General features: G+C 39.7%; 3 protein-coding genes and 1 long non-coding RNA gene across 17 annotated transcripts; 3 read left to right on the plus strand and 1 right to left on the minus strand.

Moving 5' to 3' along the window:
• The first annotated feature begins 22 nt into the window (after positions 1-22).
• LOC107263093 (zinc finger protein 2-like) lies at positions 23-2,871 on the plus strand. 2 transcript variants are annotated; one of them, XM_015729937.2, is made up of 3 exons: positions 23-289; positions 478-770; positions 842-2,871. In XM_015729937.2, the coding sequence occupies exons 2-3, from the start codon at positions 483-485 to the stop codon at positions 2,753-2,755; spliced, it is 2,202 nt and encodes a 733-aa protein (XP_015585423.1). In that variant the 5' UTR covers positions 23-289; positions 478-482; the 3' UTR covers positions 2,756-2,871. The 2 variants fall into 2 exon arrangements, with proteins under 2 accessions (XP_015585423.1, XP_015585433.1); XM_015729947.2 differs by having other exon boundaries at positions 23-247.
• Positions 2,872-3,146: 275 nt separating this feature from the next.
• On the plus strand, positions 3,147-9,691 carry LOC107263039 (aftiphilin). 8 transcript variants are annotated; one of them, XM_025081020.1, is made up of 8 exons: positions 3,147-3,171; positions 4,099-4,215; positions 4,428-6,511; positions 6,680-6,892; positions 6,977-7,123; positions 7,209-7,269; positions 7,489-7,620; positions 7,784-9,691. In XM_025081020.1, exons 2-8 carry the CDS (start codon positions 4,113-4,115, stop codon positions 8,341-8,343), a joined length of 3,300 nt encoding a protein of 1,099 aa, XP_024936788.1. In that variant the 5' UTR covers positions 3,147-3,171; positions 4,099-4,112; the 3' UTR covers positions 8,344-9,691. The 8 variants fall into 8 exon arrangements, with proteins under 8 accessions (XP_024936788.1, XP_024936767.1, XP_015585329.1 ...); XM_025080999.1 differs by lacking the exon at positions 3,147-3,171 and adding an exon at positions 3,205-3,659; XM_015729843.2 differs by lacking the exon at positions 3,147-3,171 and adding an exon at positions 3,206-3,864.
• Positions 9,692-9,892: 201 nt separating this feature from the next.
• LOC107263077 (muscle M-line assembly protein unc-89) lies at positions 9,893-13,799 on the plus strand. Of its 2 annotated transcripts, none has more exons than XM_015729908.2 (3): positions 9,893-10,031; positions 10,279-12,661; positions 12,756-13,799. In XM_015729908.2, exons 2-3 carry the CDS (start codon positions 10,304-10,306, stop codon positions 12,972-12,974), a joined length of 2,577 nt encoding a protein of 858 aa, XP_015585394.1. In that variant the 5' UTR covers positions 9,893-10,031; positions 10,279-10,303; the 3' UTR covers positions 12,975-13,799. The 2 variants fall into 2 exon arrangements, with proteins under 2 accessions (XP_015585394.1, XP_015585400.1); XM_015729914.2 differs by having other exon boundaries at positions 9,912-10,031; positions 10,273-12,661.
• A 150-nt stretch (positions 13,800-13,949) lies between these two features.
• Positions 13,950-17,850, minus strand: LOC107263218. 5 transcript variants are annotated; one of them, XR_003058821.1, is made up of 5 exons: positions 17,298-17,850; positions 16,762-17,234; positions 16,537-16,664; positions 15,638-15,967; positions 13,950-14,887 (listed from the first exon to the last, which is right to left on the minus strand). It is a non-coding gene; the product is annotated as an uncharacterized LOC107263218 (long non-coding RNA). The 5 variants fall into 5 exon arrangements; XR_003058815.1 differs by having other exon boundaries at positions 13,950-14,592; positions 14,714-15,967; XR_003058810.1 differs by having other exon boundaries at positions 13,950-14,592; positions 14,688-15,967.
• Between the last annotated feature and the right edge of the window lie 134 nt (positions 17,851-17,984).

Genomic DNA, 17,984 nt, shown 5'->3' on the forward strand with positions numbered 1-17,984 from the left:
TGAAATTTGTTTTGATCCTTAAAAGGCCTGAAGCTCGTCGATTATTCTTATCTTCGTGTTCTTTCCTCGGAGGAAAACGAAATAAAACAAACACAACACAATTGTTCCCTGTTGCCTAGCCAACTTGTTTAGAGGATCCAACATTCAAGAAGAAGCTGGATCTTGGGAGCAGCAGAAATTCTGTCTTAAGATTATTGAGTTTGCCATGAAAGTATTTTTGAAGATTTGACTTCTTTCCAAGGATAAGGTAATCTGCTCCAACGTTTAATTGACACACTCAACAAATACGGTTAGTGAACGATCAAAGACTCATTGAGATGATTGAATAATGGAAAAAAAACAATGTCACGACACAATACGAAATAATGTTTTTAAATAATATAATATATTTTCTTAAAGTTTATCTCGAATAATGAATTAATAGTTCTTTCACTGTTCAATTAAATATCGCAATAATACTAATAATTCTACCAATAGCCAAAATGCTGAAGGCGGAGTCCATAAGCACGATAAGTGACAGAGACGAAAACTTGGAAGACGACATAGATGATCTCGATGGATCCATAATATGGTCGCAGGACGATCCTCTGTCCTGCAATGAAATTTTAGATCCCGAAACGAATATTGGTCCTGGCGGAGATGCACTAGGAAGTCCAATCACATTGTGCCGGTTATGCGCCGGTCAAACTGTAAACCCAGTATACATTTATTCGGAAATCGGAGAATCATTGAAGCTTGCTCAAAAGATAAACACCTGCTTGAGTATTAAGGTATCAATAAAGTCTAAACTATTGAGCATCAATAAATAATATTATTGTAGTATATTGTAATCCATTAATAGGTGAGGATGACTGACCCTTTACCGAAGCAACTTTGCGTCACTTGTGTGGAGAAGATTAACTGGTGCAACGAATTCGACAACGAATGCATAAAAGCCGAAGAAACCTTAACGACGATGCTTCGCGAAAAGAGATGTTTTGAAGTATCGGAAGTGATAAGCAAGGATCAAAATTGTCATGATAAGTCGTGTCCTTTGTGTCTCGAAGGTCACATGACGACGACCCAGTTGAACACAAACGATCCAACATTCGAAGAATTATACGATAGCGACATTGTACTGGACAGTAGTGACGAGGAGAAGATGTTTAACGAATTGAAAATGGATAAGGAAGTCGGGAGCAATGCGATAATGCTGCAATGCCTTGGAAGCAGTCAGCAGTACCTGAAGTGCGGTGCCTGTATGAATCTCTACCACACCAAAGAGACTTTGGACAATCACAAGTGTAAGCCAAACGTTCAGAATACGTCTAAGCCGTATAAGTGCGTCATGTGTAATGCCACCTTTACTTTCGAAGAGCGATTGAATTTTCACATGCAGTTTCACGAGGGCGCCAAAGCCCTGTACTGCGAAGTCTGCAAAATTACCTTCGGTAAAGAGTTAAAGTTGTTTTACCATTACAAAAGGTATCACTGCGAGGCCATGACTATATCCTGTCTGCAGTGTGGAAAACTTTTTGAAAATCAGGAACAACTGAGGATCCACGTGTGCGTCGATGGGAAAACGAGGCCTCACGTTTGCGAGGTCTGCAACAAGGGTTTCTCCGACGGCTACACCTTGAAGCGACATATAGTAACTCATCTGCCTGAAAAGCCATACAAGTGTTCTCAGTGCTCCAAGAGTTTCACCCAAAAATCAAGACTCAATAAGCACGTTGCCGGTCACGGGATTGTTATCGAGAACACTCAAACCGCATGGAAGTGCGTTCAGTGTGGTGAGACCTTTAACAGCTGTGACGACGCAGACAGTCACTACAGGATTCACGAGGACAAAATCACCTTGATAGAAGAATTATCCACGTCGAAGATGTACCACTGCGAGTTCTGCAATAGCCACTTTGTCGATCCTGACAATTTGAAGACGCATCAGAACCAGCACGTTGTCGAGAGACCCTACAGTTGTAATCTTTGTAATACAATTTACAAATCCTTCGCCGAGGCGGTGCTACACTGGAAGGAACATCCCAGAACGTTCAAGGTGGTCACGGTATTTCTCTGCGACCTCTGTAGCAAGGACATGAAGGAGTTGTCCCTACTGTACAAGCACAAACAGAAGAGACATCATTACGTGCCGAGAAAATCCGATTCCGGCAATATGATCTTTATCTGCGAACTTTGCGGTAGCACGTTTGAAAAGAGCGAGGAGATTCAGGAGCACGGTAGAGATCAGTGCTCAAAGTTTCCTTGCGACATATGCGGCAGTTTGTTACCCACTGCGAACTCCCTGAACGCCCATAAAAGAAGACACAGCGGTCTGCGTCCTTACGTTTGTAATATTTGTGGAAAAAGTTACACTCAGTCTAGTCATATGTGGACTCACAAGAGGTTTCACATGGGCGTGAAACCGTACGCCTGTCAGTACTGCGATCAGAGATTCACGATTAAGCCCGACCTCGCTGATCACACTAGAAAGAAGCACACCAGAGAAAGACCCTTTAAATGCGATGTCTGTAACAAAGCATTTCTCACAGGTTCGGTCTTTTATCAGCACCGACTGATTCATCGGGGAGATAGACGATACAAGTGTCACTATTGCGAAAAAGCATTCACCAGGACTGAAGCTCTGAACAATCACATTAAGATACACACTGGCGAGAAACCCCACGCTTGTGACGTTTGCGGAAGATGCTTTAGGCAGAAAGGCGACATGAGGAAGCACAGACGTACCCAACATGCTGCCAAGGAAGAACTTTCTTGATTTAAGCTTCCTTGTGCGATGAATCGTTGCGGGCAACTTCGAAGTAGTTTTGTCCGCTTCAGTATTATAACTGTTTGAAATAGATTTATGGCTATATAATAAATGTTTAAATATCACTGCTCGTCTGGCTATTCTTTTCATAAAAGCTGGGCAATCATTTATTTGAGCAGACCTGTTTATGACGATAACAATGTATATTCTATGTGTTATCAGTGTCACAATCAACAAAGCTGTTGATGTACTCTACGACTTATTGATATAGCACACTAGGCCTTCGAGTAACATGACTTAAGATTAACAAATCTTTTCTTTGCGACTGCGATATAAATCTTGATGTTTTAACTTATTGCTGGATATCGGAATAGTGACTGCAAAAATTATTTTTCAGATTCTCTCTGAAGCAACACTTTAAAGCGGTGGGTGTAAAATCGTTTAGATCTTTGTACAAAGTTTAAACGTATTTTAAGAGGTATTGTTATCAATTGTTGATTTAACTCTCGAGTTTAAAGGGACACGTAGGATGTTAATGACAGGTGCGCAATGACAGTTGCGCAGTGAATGCTGCAGGGAACAGGTGATATTCCAAATGTCTCATGACTTCCATCAGATATTTCGACATGTAATTATCGCCCTGGTGGCTATCGATAATACGCGTTGAATAGGTGATTTATTTTCCGTTGATAACAGCCTGTACGCCGTGGGACTCGAGAGAATGGCGGGTTCGAAATAAATTTGCTAAAGAGCATTCAAGTAAGACCTCGGAACAGGTAGGACTTGTACGGTATATACGTCGATGTACAGCTGTCAGGGAATTTTACACTGGCTCTTTTTACGTAATCTTTTGTACACGATGACTCGTTTGTTTGGTTAATGTTGCGTCGATCGCCCCTGAATTATGACGTTGGTAAAAACCTGTCTTTTTATTAGTGGACACTCAAACGAAAGTTAACCTACAGTCGTTTGACGTATAGAACTTGTGCTTAGGAATTCAATGGACAAGCTTCTCCCTCCCTTTCATGAATAGTTTAAGAACAAGTAGTAGCAGTATGTTAACAGTCGTTAGTCGTAAAGACTTGACATGAATCTTTCTGCAAAGTGAATTTGATGTGGTAGGTATTTTTTTAGTAGCTCAATGACACTGTTGTTTGTTAAAATTTTAGAATAATGCTCAATCAGCTTCTTTGATTTTATAGTGATAGAATATTTTTGGTGTAATTTTTTGTTTTAATGTGTAAGATATGAAGCATATTGTATTTACGAATATATGCATAGCTGGAGGATGTATTTGTAATTCAACCTTGGACATAATTACGAACCTTAGGCTTTTTATTAATTCTGTTTAGAATCTTGGGTAACTATGGCCTTCCCACCATTGGTTAGTTCCACACCGCCACCCTTGGATAGTTTTGGGGAATCGGATGAAGATGAGTTTGGAGACTTTACGACTGGTGGAATTGATGGTACACAGCTTACATTCTGTTTTTAGCATAATAGAAAGCTCTAGTGTAATTTGTCTATAGTATATTCTTGTAGCTTTGTACCGTGCACAAGATAATTGACCATATCCAACTAAGATATTGTAAATTTTTTTATTAGCTGCAAGTACAATGTAATGCAAGGTTACACTGCTGTACTATCGTTATTGATAAATAAATTAGAATTACCTTTTCAGGCTTATCAATAGCTTCGGACTCACCACAGAAATTACTGACTCCTATACAAACTCCAACGCCATTGCATACAGTGTCGCCTAAAGTGAATGGAGTGACAGAACATTCATCAGCTACAGAGACACCAACAAAATCCGAATTAATCATAAAAAGTTCCTTTGAAGAAGATATACTGATTGTTGAGAAGACAGAAGACAGAGTGAGCTGCATAAAGTTAAATAATAGGACAGATAGTGGTAGTGTAAATAACAACAATCAGAAAGAGGCCGATTCCGTTAAGAATAGCGAGCTAGAAGTGTTGGAGAACGATGGTCTAACGAATGTCAAAAGCAATAGCAATAGTTCCAATCATATTTCCATTCAGGATGATTTAGATAAATCAGGTTTCGTTAATACTGATGTAGTTAGTAGTAACAATAGTAGCTTAGCAGATAGCACCAAGACTGGTAGCGAGCAAGAGGACTCCTTGCACAACTTGGAAGTCAATGAGGATCCGGAACCACTCAGTCTGGTCTTGGATGATCCTAGCAGCATTCCCGAGACTCAAGAAAACCTTGATGATGACTTCTATGATTATCAAAATTTCAAGGACACCATAAAATGTGACACTCCTCCCTGCAATTCTACATACGACTCTAAAGATTTAGATCGTAACGAGGACTCATCCTTGACTTTGAAAAAGAATACCAAGGACGTAGAGGAGCAGAAAAAGTTTTCATTCACGCAGGAAGAATACACATTTGATGGTTTTAACACCGTAGTGGATTCCAATGAATTTCTGCCAGTCTCAAAGGAGATCGATTCCAGTAATAATGATGAAATCAATGTAGAGAAGTTCGAGGCAGACTTTGCAGATTTCGTTATCGCCGACGATGAAGATGAGGATGCCATCAATGTAAATAATTGTGCAAGATCGCAAATAGAATTTAGCATCGATTCTAAAGGAATAGATAGAGATGTTAGTGAATTGGACGATAGTCAAGATAAATTATCGAAAGACGTTTTAGACGATGATAGTAAGTTAATTCAGAACTCTGACGAGACAGTACAAGATAAATCAAAGTTTCAGTGTAAATCTGTAAATACCGTTGGCACTTGTGCCATTAGTGAGTCGATCACTGGTATACTTGCGAATGATTTCGATGACCTCGATGACCACGATGAGATTAAGAAACCCACGGCTACAGGAGCTGAGGACGGTACTCCATATGCACAATCAAAAGACATAAATTTCGAAAACTTAAATACTGCCAATCCCATTAAGGTACATCAAGACGTAGATGATGGATTTGCAGAATTCGCAATAGCCCAACCTGATCTGCATTTAGAGATCAATTTAAATACGAGCGATGACAATGATACGAACGCCGGAGTCCAGAACGTCGTTATTGCGGCGGTCACGGATGGTTTTTCAGAATTTGCAGAAAATCACGAGTTTCCTGAAAAAGCAAACCAGAATAAACACATAATTCCAGAAAATGATTCCTGTGAAGCGAAATTTCAGGAAGCCAAGTCGGCAAAGCTTCCTGAGGAATTCATTGTCGAAGCCATTCTTAATGACTTCCAAACTGCGCTGCCTCCGCTCGATGATGAATCGCCTAAGAATATTATAGACGATTTCACTGATTTTGCTTGTCACGACGTAGCAATGAGTAATTTCTCGATTACCGATGAAGTCAGCAACTTGGAAACTGCTTCCACGGTTCTGAGGGATATGCCAATGGAAATAGCAGAAGTTACAGCCTCTGAAGATTTTCGAAATTCTCAAATGCAGCCAGTAAACGTGAATGAGGATTATCTTGACAATCTGAAGACGACAACAGTACAAGAGGATGATGACTTTGGTGACTTCGCAGACTTCTCCGACACACCTGCAGGTCCAGCGACAGAATGGAAGCCAAATATAGAGGAGCCCAAGATCCTCTTAACTGAGTACAAGAATAACGATGACAATGATGATGATTTTGGAGATTTTGGAGATTTTGGTGATTTCGAATCTTCCGCCGCCATCGCCAGCGTTGCCGCCGTAGTAGAGAAACCTCAGATTAGTTTCAGAGAATCTATAAGTCGGATAGAAAATAAGAACGTGAGTTTAGTAAATTTATTATTATAATTACTGTAGATCTTCCAGTTTGTAACTTACCGCTTCCTAGATTCTTTGCATTTTCAAATCTTTAAATATATGTCTTTTCATTATGATACACATGAAAATCTAAGTGTCCTGTACTGTATACGAAAACGAAAATACTTTCAGGCTGCCAACAAAATAGAAGACATAATAACAAACATGTTCCCCGTGGTCCCTGATACTCGGGAGGTTAATCTACAACCTTTAATAGCGAAGTCCGATGACGTCTGGCAAGGACTGAAGAGCGTCGAGGAAACTAACGCCCTTTCCTACCAATGGACTAATAGCACTAGTAACAATGTCCTACTGGGGGCCCTGGGTATAGACTCACGCAATATTGTAAGTCAATAAAATATGCCTGAGAACTCTAAGATGATTTAACAAAGTTCATAAGGTTATTGGTTGTATTATTATTTCTTGTAGCTATTCGGACCAAGATGGAATCCAAACATTCCAAGGTTTGCCGCGAACCTGGGCTTCACGCCTTTAGAACCCGTGAAGGCATCAACGGAAGCGCAACAAGCATCAACATCAAACTCTAGCAAGACACAAAGTTCGTTAAGCTCAGAAGTATGTTGATTTAATTAGTCATTAATTGAACAGAATAATTGATAAGGTTTTATTGTATGAATTAACCCGCGTATATTTCTTTCAGGAAGTGCCTGCCGCTCAATTTGATTGGAATAGTTCGGGCCTTGTAAATCCTTTGGATTCCAGTAAGTAATTTGCATTAATTGGTTCTAATGTGATTCATTAGGTAGAATTGACACGTGCTAATGTATATTTATCTGTTATTGATTTTGTCCCTGTCCTTTCCAAAATTCACCGCTTATCTTTTGCTTACGTGATACATTTCTTTCATCCCCTCCACTTCCCACCCTTGTACCCCGCCCCATTGTTCCTATTCTATTTTTTTTCCATACGGTTAAACAAAGGTGGTGGATTATCTGTTCTTCTGCCATTGGATTTATTGTATCCCTTCGATCCTCTCCTGACACCTCATTGCTCAGCACATTCCGAATCTTACCACCACCATGCTGCTTGTACAAGGAGCTCCATATATTACTGTAAGTCTGCAAGCCAGAAATTCCCATGTAGCACACGCACCAAATTTCAATGTCCACGCATCGATTGTACAGCAATTTTGCAAATGGTCGTGGAACTATATATTTACAAGTATATATTGCAATCGTGACATCCTTGATCAATTGTATTTTTAAACTTTGACAGATCCTTCGGACTCTAACAGCACGCATGAACATGGTCATCCTCATTCGGTAAAGAGTTATCGGTCAACGGAACTGTTTAACAGTTCAGCAATATCACAGAAGCATTCTCAACAGTCCAAGATCATAGAGCCCTTGCCAGGACCAAGCACAGGAGAGTGGAAAAAGAAATCCGAATCCGAAACTGGAATGAAATCAAAGAGCAGCGGACAGAAGTCATTAAAAAGTGTTGGGCATGTAAACAATAAGCCGTTTTTGATAAGCAATATTAGCAGCAGAGGAGAAACGACGAGGACGGAGACAGCCAAGTCGGATGTAGCGAAGCACGAGCTACAGCAACAGCGAAAATCCTCCTTGAACAAGAGGGAACATCTACAGAGCCCGGAACACTTGGTGCTGGACAGATACGGCAGACCGATGACCGTCAGGGCAGAGACCATGAGGGTGCTCAAACAATTACCCGATCTTTCCTTTCTCAGTGCCAGAACGTTACTGTACAATCCCGAACAGAAGCAAATAATACAGGATCTCGGGGCGATGATAAATCGGAAGATGCCTGGCTGAGTAACGTCGGTCTGAGCGCTAGTTTGAAAGGTCAAAGCAATCGAAACAAATAACTGGTATGTACTTTTTAAAGCGGAACGATACTTCTAACAAATCTAATAGCATCAGAAAGCCAAATCCTGCTACCTTTCAAACCTGTGTTCAGACCAATCTCTGAATCCGTCTTGGCTCTTCCAATTCGATACGCGAACGAGCGAGCAACCAATTTTATCTACTATCAGTAAACTGGCACTCTAGGAGTTATTTAAGGTTAATATGCTTCGTTGCACCCAGCGACTCATCCTGACATTCCCAAGGATATGGAGACACTACTGTTTATGCGATTCCATCAATGAGAGAAAGAGTGAGAGTGCGTGTGTAAGTGTGCAAATATAAAATTAAGAAAGAGAAAGTGATAAAGTGATCTTGAAGGATGCAAGAGATTATTCTTAATTGTCTCACATCATTGGATACTATACATCCAATGTTCCCTACGTGCGTTCATCCTTTACATGAAGCGTTCATGGAGACGCAACGACTTCATTCGTTGACTTAATATTGCTAGTATTATTTGTTCGTAAAACGCGGTAGAACTCTTATTGATTTTAACTAAACATTATGATAAGTACTCGAATTCGGCCATGTTCTAGTCGTAAATTTCTACTGCTAATAAGTTTCACACGTCCACGTACTTCGACAGAGTCCTCACGCTTATTCTTTTTTCTCTTCTTTCTTTCATTTTCTTTACCTTTTTTAATTTTCGTCACGGTGACATCATTTTGCTGTAACGGAGCTACACTTAATGTACCACGAGGAGAAAAGGAGTACAACTTTTTGCCTAGGGAATCTTTTTAAGTGACATAGACATCACATTTTTATCTTATTTTTCTCTTTTTTTTTTGTTCTCACTAAAGCTCGTGTGCATTTCCGACTAGGCGGCGTCGATCAACATCGATTGGCTTCGATCCGCTTTAAGGTTTAAATATAGCCCGTCTCAAAGACGGATATTCAGTCCAATTGATGACTTAATGACAATTGAAATATCCCAGTCGAACGAGAGCCGACAATTAACTGAACTAAACCGATTAATAATCATAAGTCAATTAACATTTAGATTGACTAGATGACTTTATAGTTGATCTTTACATGGGAATACGCTGATTCACTTGGGGATTTTATCGTGCCACTTGAATTTCACACGCGAATCAAGATGCATATGTACTTAAGAATTTCATAATAACGACTTGCGATGATCATTAATGTTTAAGACTTATTAATTGCTATCGTTAAGTTCGTTATTTATTAATAACAATATTGTAATATATTTTATGTAAGATATTGTGGATATTAATACATAGATCATGTTCGACAAGGTAGTCCTCTCATTTGAATTAGTCGACAGATGTAATATCATTTTTTTTTAATTATCTATATGTGGGGATCATCATTCATAACGAATGACCGGAATTACGTCGTCTACCTGGTTTTCGTTAGCAACAGTTGACATTACTGAGGGAAAGAAAATGTGCTCCAGGCGCACCACTACATTCATTTGTATATTATGCGCGCTAAACAAAATGGCGCTTGTGCTGAATACTGGTATTGTGCGTGTATTGTGATACGACGCAAAATCCTTATTTTATTAAAACTACAGTGTTTTTTGAAATATTTTACGATTTTAACAGGACTCTGGTCCCTCGATAACGCAGGTACGTTCCTATCGATTGGGGTCTATTCAAAATATTCATGAAATAGGTAATTGTTGTCTACCGGAGACTTGTACTAACGCGTCGTAATTATATTAATTGTCACATATTGTAAAATTATTTCACTAAAAAAAATTGAATTCTGTTCTACATACTTAGCATATATATTATTATATTAAACAGGTGTAAATTATATTTCATATTGTCAATTTTAATCTAATCCACGTGTGGTCTGTCATTTTACTCGTAGGCCGTGTATACTAACAGCGGGAGACATGAAATCCGTGAAGACGTCTAACACATCATCAACAAGAAAAAAGAAGAGTTCGGTTGCGTCGAGCGGGAAAACAGTATTGGAGACGGAAAAGAAGTTTTTCAGAATGCGTGGAAGAGGACAAGTGAATGATGATAAAAAACCAACAGTTAAGAATGCTGCAAAGACTGCAAGTAAAGTTACAAGTAAACAAAAGAATATTAAGGCTACGAAGAGGAAGCTTAACACACCGGATAAACCATTAACCTTACGACAAATGTCTCTGACAGAATCCTTTGCGGCACAGACTGTGGCAAAACGTTTACGACCCAGGAAAAATACTAAAAATTATTTGGAAGAATCGTTGCTGATCGAAAAATATTTATCACCACAAAGAAGAAACAGTATTGTCGTTGTTGAAAAAATGGAGCCACCAGTGGCCAGAAAAGCACCTGTATATAAGTCTATGCGAGTAACCGATGAGCATCTGAAAAATGGTGATGAGATATATGATTTCAAATTTGATATTAATGACTCTACTGAAAGAAGAAATATTAAGAAAAAGAAACGTATTAGAAAACCAGCTGTCAAAAGAGCTAAGAAAACTGTAACATCAAATGGAAAATCGTCAAAAGTTAAAACGAACGTAAACTCTGAACAAGTAGCCCGTGTTCCTGAAGTGATAAGCAATGTGAATGCTAATGAATTGGAGGAAGATATCAATAGTCCTCTAAAAAATAATGTTGAAAATGTAAAGCCTACAGATATACTTGAAAGTGAACAAGAATCTGTCGCTGTGCATAATGCTAGAACACAAAAAGAAAAAGTGCCACTGAAAACAACGCTGACAGATAATGCCAGTAATGTAATAAAAAAGCCAAAAGTGTTATCTGTTCAAAAATTAGAAAGCAGCAACAAAATTCAAATACATAATATACAGGGGAATCCAAAAGCAACTGGTACAGAACAATTCAAACCATTCCGGCCAACAAATGCATTCAGATCAATGTACACAGTCCAAAAAGAAATGGTTAACCACTCTCTTCTAAATAAATCCTTATCTCCTATAAATAAGTCTTTAATAGATTTTGATCCTTCGAGTCCATGGAGGCCACCGACATTTAATACATTCTCTCAAGTGAAACAAATATTCCAAAGCACACCGCAGCCAAAAAAGCAATCGGGTGTATGTACTCTGCCAGCAGTAAATCCCATCAAAAAAACAACAACCCAAGGAACAAAGATAAGTGAGATTACGAAGAAAAACAGTGAGAATATAAACTTGAACATAGAGAAATTGGCATTGTCAAAGCAAAATCCCTTGAAAGAAAATTCTCCCTCAAAATCACCTAGAGTCTTTGGCACAGACATAACAAGTAAAATCACAATGACACAACCAACGGCGAATGTACTTGGTGTCTCGAATAAAAATTCAAACGCACAGTCAAGGAGTAACGTTTCTCTCGAGTCAAACAAAAATGCAGAAGTCCAATCACCAGCGGCAAGAGTATCAAACTCCAGTACTAAACTGTCGAGTGTAAACAATATACCTGACTTCGACGATTATACAGAGGACAAAGAAAATAGTATCCCCAATTTTCAAAGTCTGAAAAAATCTCCAAAGAAATTATCTAAAAGGCTTAATTTTCCAAGTCCAAAGCGTTCGTTGCAGCAGACTCAGGAAATCAAAGCAACTCCAGGGCCTTCTGGTTTGCAGAAAGAAAACCTTGAACCACAACCAGGACCGTCTGGTCTTCAAAGACGACGTCTATTTGACGAACCAAAGAAATTACAGCAATCAAAATTAAATAACTTTTTGAATTTGGACACGATGCCAGAAAGTACAAGGATCAGTACTACGCATGGCATCTTTGACGACGCTCAATCGACACCAATCAATGGAAAGCCGAAGAAGACTTATAAAGAACCTGACATCAAAAACGCCTTTGGATTTGAGGATTCAGATTCAGAGCTGGAGACTTCGTCGATAGCTAATAAAGAGAACGACGTGCCTCCCATGAAACAACCTGTATCGAATGAATCGATACGCAAGGTGGATGATCTGCTGAGACACAAAATAAAGTCAATTGCGAAACCAGCAAGAGTTTCTCTAGGAGAAGTGAAGAAAGTACTTCATCCAAATGTCCTGAAGGAAAAACAAAATATAATGAATGCTGAGAAGGGAGATGGTAAAATAACGAATTACTTGAAAAAGTCTGAACTGCAAGATAAAGAAACAGTGAAGAATAAACAATCATTCGACGTCAATAGTTTCTCTGATACTTTTGATATGATGTCGGACAATGAATATCAGACCGATAAAGAACAGACGACCGACCCGCCATTATTTGCTGACTTGGAGCCAAGTCACTTTGTAGAAGTAATTACTCAAGCTTTGATAAACTTACTGAAATATATATTACCTTAAGTATCGTAAGTGCGATCAACTACTGATTGAATTCCTTTGCTTTCAGCCACCCAGATATTCCTACAAGCGAAAACGTGCAGCCAAGTACAATTTCTCGGATGACGAGGAGACGGAGAACCTGGATGAGAGCTTCGAGAAGAAGCAGGTAAAGAAAAAAAAGGTGCAAAAAATGAACAAGAAGGAAGAGGAGAGATTACAGCAGTGGGTAAAGAATGTAAACGAAACCTTCGAAGAAATCGATCACTACGATTTAGTCGTCGAGTAAATCACCACTTGATATATAAATCCGAACAAGAACACATATTTCCCAATGACGTCCAAGAAATCATTACTTCGCTACTTAGCATATAGAGATTCGTTAATTATCATCTAATTCTTAACTGTCGGTTAAATGAGAATTCGTTAATTTATAGAAGAAACTAGAACGTAGCTCTCAGCCATGCTTGTTGCTCAATGAAAAACACGCAAAGATAAAAATATTCTTTTTCCAGTGATCGTTATCGGCTTACGTCAAATTTTAATCCTAGTTGGTAATGCTTCAAAATAGCCAATTACCGACAAGTGATAATGAGTGTGTATAGTATTTTTAAGAAATTTATATACTTTTATAATGTACATTTTACTATAACGATACTTCACTATACTATTACGCCACGATTCTCCTAAACACTTTATTTTCACTGAACTTTATCCCTGCTTTATGAAACTGTCTAGCTTTTTACACAAGTCTAATTATTTATGTAGATTAAGCGTTTGCGAGGATCTTTATTATTTATTACTATTAGATAGATTTATTATTATCATTATTACTATCAAAGCATTAATATTAAGAGGACTTATATGGAATTGGATACTAATTAATTGCCTTGGCACACGAGATACATTAATTTCACATATATCTTACGACAAAATCAACATAGAAACTTTTTTTCTTATCATAAAGAACATAATCTATGCGTTTACTTAGATTTTACTTTGAATATTCGAGCACCGCTCCACGATCGACATATTAGTTATGTAACCAGAGATAACTCATAACTAGAAAGCTACAGTCATTCAAAATTACAAATGCAATAAATGTATAAAAGAAGATCGAGCAGTCTTTGTGTTAAGAAGTATTTTGACCTTTCCTTCTCTAATGTGTATTCATCTAATATCCCTCGCTGAAGAATCGCATTTCCTCTAGATACAAATTCTGACTCAGAAATTCATGTCACGAGTAACTTTTTGTCTTTTACGCAACAACCGTCTTGCGGTCGGTCATCCGTCGATTTGCATTTTTTGTTTTTTACATCCATTTGACTCAACATTGAGGTCTGATGGTTCGAGTCTAGACGATATCATAGCGGTAGGTATTGAACGCATTAAGTTATCTACATTTAATTTAACTTCATTGTTCAACGTCTGACAAATAAGAGGGAAAAGAAAGTCTCTATTACATGTTTTCCTTTTTTTCTCGAATTTTCCTTTGCCGTATTTTCAACGTCGCGCGTGTATACATACTTGGAAGATAAAAATATGCAATCTGCTCGTCACATGTTGTAACTAGTTAATAACAATGCACGTGTTTACTTACCGTGTTAATTGTTATCGAGAGATGCTATCAATCTCGCGATAATAAAATGGAATAATAAAAACTCATGTCCCATGTGTCAGGCCGTGCTTTATCGTTCGCTGGCTGTTTAGAGATTCGATGCTGCGTCCCGCGTAGTTTATGGCTGGCAGTGCTTGGCACACAAAGCCACCAGAGGCCTCCAACCACTCCGACGTCGTTTGTAGCTCAAACATTTTTTGCCTATCTCGAGTCTTACTCATTTCCGATAGCGATATGAGTAATCGCAAGAACAATCATGCAAGGATAATTAGACCGAGGGATTCCTTTTCTGGAGTGTAACAAAGGGAAATTAACAGCCCCGTCAATATGGCTAAATTACGTGTTAGCGTGGAGAGCTGTAAGAAGAAAAAAAAAATGTCTCACAGGTGTTTTCATTTTTGTGTATTTACCAGTTTTCTCTGGTATGACGTCACACTCAATCGTTCCGACGGGTAGCATCCTTTGCTTTGTATACTGCACTTTGGAGACGTAAGAGTCTTCCGGCATCTTGATTCGTCCAGTCCGAGATGATCCTTAAGATTGGACGAAGCGTGAACTTCTCGTGTGCGAGAAGACCGATAAATCTGAAATTACGATCACGAACATTATAATTTTCAATTTACTACCTTTGTCGGGAGTCCTCGTGGTCGCGTGACGACGACGCAGCCTCTCGACTCTGGGAATATTGAATGATCGCTGTAAACGTGTTTTGCATACAATGGATCCGTAGGATTAAAGAAGCCTGCACGCGAGAGGTATACAAAAGAAACGAGGAGGGGGTGCCATCATTGTTCCCTTATCTCCGACGTTAGTTAGCCGTGCCTCGTAAAGGAGAGGAAGTCAGGAAGAAAGAAAGGAAAGGAACGATCCTAAACGGAGCCCTCTCCTAAAATGTATAATTCAGTTGTAGGCGCCAACGCCCATGTTCATCTCTACAGTCTGGTCCTACTGCTGTAACCTATATACTTTTTAAAGTCTGATTCCAAGTGACGTGGCCGAAGTGAAAAAATAAATATTTAATGATCTAAATAGGTAATATCAACGTGAAATAATTTATTGCAACAGAAGTATCCCGTGTCCCATTATAACACGTGCCTTCCACCATATGAGTTGTGTAGAGAATAATAATACGCAAAGCGTATAAATAAACTACTGCCCATATAACCTCACTCCTGGTGCACGCTTTGTCTGCCCTGTGTATTTTGCAAGTGGCCGTCAGCTGAAATACACGTGCACGCTGTAGCACTTATGTAGGTTTGACTCATTTGGTCCCACGTGGTCGAAGTTGAAAGCTAAAACATTACGCAGAGCGTAGCTGCGCCTGATATACGAACCAGCAATTCTGCAAGTGAGTGCAGAGTCCACAGATTGATAGCTGATATTTTGCATTGTTGCTAATAATATATTGCAGTTGCCCAGTACGAATTCAACGCTCGTTTCTCTCCTTTGTTCTGGAAATCATTGCAGCTTGTCCGAGTGACATTGTCAGGGGCCACTGGCGATACGGAAGAGACTTGCTTACGTCAGACGTCAAATATCCCTCCCGACGTGCTCCAATACTAATAAGACCGCAGTTGGCCGCATTCAAGATCATAAGGAAGCTCATGCGTTGTAATGAATAGCTATCTCCTTAGCCAGCCATTTCCTGCTGCAGCGTACATACACTGTAAACAGCATATTTATGTTTATTAGGATATGTTTTCCTAGTTAGACATTTGATGCATACGTAAACGAGTGCGCGATAACTCTAATGCCATATGTAACTCGTTAGCCAATTATACGTGAATCGAATGTCTGCTGCTTTGAACGCGCTACGAAGATGACGGATTCGGATAAGATAAAGCAGGAAGTTAACGCCTTGCGTGATAGTCCATTAATTTTCTGACAGATAATAGTAGACTGGTATAACAGATGCGGTTTTAGTGGGACGTCAATCCCGAGGCAATAGATTGATTAGGTAGGCAATCCTTGAAGACGTTGCGACGAGCAGTTTCTCAGCCTCGAGATGAGCTTCCCGAGGAATGAAGGTTAGCCTATTTGTTTCCGTAGGACACCAGGATGATGAAAGGCATCTCGGTTGGGCACAAGGCAGTTACATCGTCACGCTTTTCCCATCGTTGGGGTACAGCAATGTCTGCCGTAGATGTAGAATGATTTACAAGGTGGCAATGACATTCCTCCTGAGATTTTTCTAATCGCTGCTAACCGCTGGCCAGATATGGTCCTAACCTACCTTGGTTGCTAGCTAGGAGAAGCTAGCCCAAGGACGCCGAGCGCCTGTTCATTTAGATTTGATCGTAGATGCGAAGCTAAGCAGGTGAATGTCATCCTCTCTGAGCATTTCTTTGATACCCTTCTTATCTGCAAGATAAGATACTGTAATTTTGTTATTCTTAAATATGTAAGTATTATTTTTAGAAATTACATTACAGTCTTGTACGATTCTGACATAACGTACCTGTCTTCAGCGAGTTTTATTTAATTCTTATCAGTAAAAGTGTCATTCCTCATTCGTATCTCCGATCGGGAGCAAAGATCTATTTACTACTAAGCATAGCCTTTTCCGAGGTCTGTTTCTCAGTACATCGGATACTTGGGGCACAGGCGACACCTGTAAAGTACAAGGCGGGGAGCAGGGCGAAAAGTGTCAGGATCCTGTGGCTGAAAGCTGCTGAATGAGTAGGGGAATCAGATGCGGCGAGACAGGTTAACGTGCGAATATACGATGTTCCCAATCGGTGAGTCACCCAGTCGTTTGAAATGTTCCGGCTACTCCGTTCACCACCCACGCGACCTACGCCGTGACTCATCCAAGATTCTCAGTAGAGTTCTATAGTTCTCGTTTAAATTTTCGTCCATGCGTGATACGTTGAACACCACGGGAGTCACTAGACTCCGGTTACCCTGAGCCACTGGGGGGTGCGTGTTTTTCTGAGAGAAAAAAAATCCTTAGAAAGTACAAGACTGAATGGTATTTCCAAAACATCCTCTAACCTGTCCGCGTTACGATCAAATCTAAGATTCTTTTTCAATTAACAGATTCAACGATGCTGACGTCCATTCCCCCTGCCATTTTTGGCAATGACAGTGGTCATGGACGCGTGGAGGATGACCCCGGCGTCAATCACTGTCCAGGTTAACGAGTGTTCTCTACCATAGTTTATAAATACAAAGTTACGTAAAATCCCGAGCGAGCTAGAAAAAACGTAAACTTAAGAAAAAGACAAACTTGACGAGACAGTTGTCGAGTCGGAGTGAAATGTATTCAAGTAGTAGAGGTCTGCTTACTCGATGTCGTAATGTTACGTGACAGATAATCATACCAGTAATTCCCAAGTTTCATCGTATTCTTCCCAATCTAGATCTTACTACGGCCGCTCATGTTTTTATAGTAAGATATTGTTTGCATCGGTGCGAGCAATCAGAGAAATAGAACAGAATGAAATAAAGTTGAGGGAATACATGGCACGTATTGCGCCGTCCCTGGTCTTCTTGGCGGGTTATGTCGTCAGTGAGCTACCTCGGGCTCTGTGATTGGCTGAGGCTCAGCCGGGAATAGCGAATGACATCATCCGAGCCAGAAGTGCCTCGGGTCTCTCGGCGAGAACCCGAACGTATTTCCGAAGTACGAAGGCACGGGCCGAAGATACACGAACCCCGAGGTATTCCCCCACGTTATGA

This window comes from Cephus cinctus, unplaced genomic scaffold, assembly GCF_000341935.2.
Source record: "Cephus cinctus unplaced genomic scaffold, Ccin1 Ccin1_scaffold0013, whole genome shotgun sequence".
Taxonomy (NCBI): Eukaryota; Metazoa; Arthropoda; class Insecta; order Hymenoptera; family Cephidae; genus Cephus; species Cephus cinctus.